Source organism: Branchiostoma floridae, chromosome 7, assembly GCF_000003815.2.
Source record: "Branchiostoma floridae strain S238N-H82 chromosome 7, Bfl_VNyyK, whole genome shotgun sequence".
In the NCBI taxonomy this organism is placed as follows: Eukaryota; Metazoa; Chordata; class Leptocardii; order Amphioxiformes; family Branchiostomatidae; genus Branchiostoma; species Branchiostoma floridae.
Window position 1 is genome coordinate 20,933,786 of NC_049985.1, and position 4,333 is coordinate 20,938,118.

Consider the following 4,333-nt stretch of genomic DNA (forward strand, 5'->3'; position numbering starts at 1 on the left):
TAACCTTGGCCCCCGATTTTCCACCTCATTAGTTGCCCCAAATTCCCTTCATTTGAATAAGTTTGAATAGACCAAGACCTAATTGTTTTTTTTTTTTCCGGTAGGTTTGTAGGGTACTCCTAAGCACCGTGCTGTAAAATCCATTGTTTTAAGAACGCCCCAGTTTGTAATTGTACATAACTACAGGGATACCGTTTCAACACAACTATGGGTAGCACCTAGGGGTGGGGTTTGACCGACCACTGCCGGGATTTACTTATCAATAAAGGTACTTAAAGTTGTTCACACTGCTCTGCTTTCCACGAACAGGTGTGTTTGTGTGAGAGAGTTTCTTTTCTTGGGGACTCTAACTCCTGAGTAAAAGTAGTTAGGCCAGTAGGTTTCATAACAACAATCCCCAAGTGACTTGTGAGGTTGACTGACCGCGCTGGTAAACAAGGCCGGGCAAATTCCTCCAAGCGTATCAAGACATATAAACAACCTTAGTATAAGTGACAGATCTAGCTCGACAATGTAAACAAACAAACAGACAAACAAGCATAAACAAAACTAGCATGATATGAAAACAAAATAAAAACAAAACAAGACTAGCATGACTTGTAAACAAACATAAACATAAACAGAAGTAGCTCAACAATGTAAACAAATGTACACTGAAACATAATTACTAGTGTGAAATGTAAACAAACCAAAGCAACATGACAAGTACGACGTATAAATAAACATAAACATAAACATAAACAACGGAACTAGCTCGACAACGAAAACATAAACATGAAAAAATGTTGAAACGCAAAGATAAACTACGACAGAAGAAATGTAGATAACAACAAAAATTGCAGGACACTAAACAAAAGTAAGTAGGAATAGAACTACACAGTAATTTTCTTCTATCCTGACGTTTTGTTTTGTGCTTAGTTAGGGTGTACTTCTCTGTACTGCCACAAGGGAATACCTGTAAATGGATGAGCAACCTTAAATTACCACCCTTTCCAACATGACTAGTTTTTGATATGGGTGACTGTGATAGGAAAAAAAATATGCTCGTAGTTTAAAACATTGTTGTATATGAAGTAATAGTAGTACACACACGGAACCAATGTACGGAGCCGACTTCTATTCCATTATTTCTACATTGCGAATGCTGGGCAAGTTTTGTTACACCATTATTAGTTCAAACGTGCTAAATATGCCAATGTTTCAAAGACAGTTTATAACTTGCATTTAGCGAAGCTTGTAAAAGTGCATATTCTTCCTTCAAAGTATACTTTATTAGAGAAAAGACTGTTTTCAAATTGTACCTTTATTAGTTAATGTTAGCGATGTTGTTCTCTAGTGCATCACAATGAAACTGTCAGCTGGCAGTTTTCCCATGGGGTTTCACAAATCACCCATTGTTTCTGTGACTCTTATCTTTTTCTTTACCGTCATGGAAACTGTTGCAATGCTGAGATCTAGAGTTGGCGTAAAAAGTTCGGCCAAATAAAGTGTCTTAATCATGAAGTCCAAGTGTTCAGGATGTTTGAACGAACACAGAGTATGAAAAACCGGACAATAGATTCTTCATTTTTGTCTTTCACATCGTCGTCTTTGACCTTTGAATCAACGTCACCATTCTATGACATTAGAACACATTTTCCAATGTTTATTTCAAAATCTACGGCACATATATGCTTTGTACTATTTACTGAACACGTTTGTTATAAAAATGACGAAAATTAATGCGCACGCTGATTATCCATCAAATCAACAAATCCTTACTGCAAAAAGTTAAACAAAATCCTTGTATCTGCTTGGATGTTAGGTCTGCACGTGGCCACAACGTGACGCTTGTAATACAGGCTGTAGTATCTCTACATGTAGGTCCCGCCAAAAGGGGAGGTGAAGTTATACAGTTTATCCCCCCCCCCCTACATACGCAAAACTTTGTTGAAAGCCAACAGAATGTATTATTCATTCACACAAATGTATATAAAAATGCGGAGGATAATTTCTGCCGTATAGATGAGTGACTATTCGATGGGTTCGTTCTGCTATATATAACTAGTGGACAACGCGTCTTTTGATTTTAAACGTTGCTTCCGGGCAGCCTTGTCTGTATCTAGGTCATATCGGTGAATGTTTTTTGTGTTTATCTGTTGAAAAGATCATCTCAGCTGTGAAGGTATCTCACCCTTAAGCCAACTCAAGCAATTACAGTATTGATAGATTAGATATGGAACGTTTCGGTGCCGAATCCTGGATGGAGACCTTGGCCTATTATTGACGAACCGTTTTAGCTTAGGGCCACACCGACTTAATTTTATGGATGACATCCTCTTGGAACCCCAACACTAATGCGCGCCGGCGAAAAAAAAGAGAAAAATCCAGCAAAAATGCTGCTAAACAACAGAACTAAATAAACATCCAGACAATTTTCTTTCCCAGGCTTGGTTTGTCTTATACTCAACTCCAGTAAGACTGTAAGAGATAATCGTCACCATTTCTTTTATATTTATATTGCCATTCTATCTGTGGCCCCAGGGCTATGAAACTGAGATGGGCGCCGGGCCCGACTCATCTCACTGATGTATACCCCATGTACCCCTTTACCCCGCAGAGCAAATCCTCTGGCAAGCCTGAAATTCTGATTGACCATGGATGCTATTGTGTAACATGTGGTCATAGTTTATTAGAACAGGTTAAAATCAATGCGCGCGCGGATACCATCCATAAAATCCTTTATAAGATTGAATTATGAATTATAAAATTAAGTCAGTGTGGCCTAACTTAGTTTCCCACAAAACAACATAAGCAGTTTGGCCCCCGCCTCTGTACCAAGAAGAAGTGAGTTCGATTCGCGGCTGTAGTCGCTCACCCGACATGCATGTCACTGGAAAGGGTCGAAGGACCGCAGGACGCTACGTCATGGTCCACGGATCATTGTGCTTATCGAAAAGAGCTGAGATAATTGCTATGTGCAATGAACCTGTAGATGCTGTACATATTTTCTGTGTTCTCTGTCACGACCAGTGGAAGAGTGGCTCTTCAAACGAGATCGAGGTGACTTTCACGACCATGCTTCTGACCGTGCGGACACGTATGCTGATCATTTATTGCGCAATAATCGCAGAGACAATGTATGGCAATGTATAGATAACAAATGTTACTCTAGTACTCCACATAGACGTTATATTACAACAATTTCAGTTACTACAATAGTAGTCGAGTGGAATCTATTGTATGTAATAAAGGGAAGTATTACATACACCGGATTGAGTATTTCTATTCTACTTTGTGACATTACGTTTGTCAAAAATCAATTAGGAATGGTAGTTTCTTTTTGGCATAGCGTTATAAATTGTATTGACCTAGGTGGATAGACATGGGGTGGTGGCAATCGTCGTAGGCGGTAGTGCAATTTTGATGTTAAAGAATTTTCAAGCAGGTTGTGACAGAACCAACTGCCGACAAGGATCTGGCTGAAGACAATATTTCCCCTGTATAGGACACATATACACCTACCCCTGGAATACCTTCAGTTCGCTGTCGTGTGGCTAAGTGATCAGGCCCTGATAAGTGATCGTCAAATGTTTTCCGTGTTTTGAAGTATGACCGACAGACCGAATCCTGTCTCCACTTGTTATCAGTGAAGGTTGTCAGTATTGAAGTATACAGCAGACACTCACACCACAACAGCACCGCGGTGGTTGTCCGTGTTTCACATTGTCGTCGCCGTTCTGAACGGTCGTCGCCATTTCAAACGGTCGTTGCCTTTCCGAACGGTTGTTGCCATATAGCTGACCACTCTATACTATTTTCAAAGCGTTTCATAATATTGTTTGGAAGGGGGGGGGGGGTCTGCAACCTTTTGATTACAAATGTCAAAAATGAAAAATGATAAACAAATCATTGAAATGAAAAAAAAGTATGTGGCCACCTCGACTTCGTGCCCTAGAACGAAACCGCTGCTCGAAGAATAGGATCTAGTCGTTCATACGTCGTTGTTGTTACCGAAAAGGCTATCTTTCATCCTCCAGGCGTGCTCTCGGTAGACTAGGATAACCACCCTCACCAAATGACTTCAGAACCCCATGGCTTTAAGGAGGAACTTTTGAGCATTTTGCTGTGTACGTATTCTATTATTTCCTGAAGATGAATTCTGTTTGGTTGCAGGGCCAGCTGCTGTACTGCACGGCGTTCCTGGCCAGTAATATGAACAAACAGACCGCCGCCGCCAGACGGAAAGCTGTAAGTACAATGTACACGCCAATGGTCTCAGGAAAGTATCTATATATATCTAATCATTCATCTATGTATGTATGTATGTATGTATGTATGGATCCATGCACTA

The 4,333-nt window shown here is 40.2% G+C and overlaps 1 protein-coding gene across 1 annotated transcript in view; it reads left to right on the forward strand.

The window, feature by feature from the left end:
- Nucleotides 1-4,333, forward strand: part of LOC118419630 — an 18,154-nt gene that overhangs the window by 482 nt on the left and 13,339 nt on the right. The window contains exon 2 of the mRNA XM_035826106.1: nucleotides 4,156-4,230. Coding sequence (XP_035681999.1) covers nucleotides 4,156-4,230 — 75 coding nt within the window. The remainder of the gene's footprint in view (nucleotides 1-4,155; nucleotides 4,231-4,333) is intronic.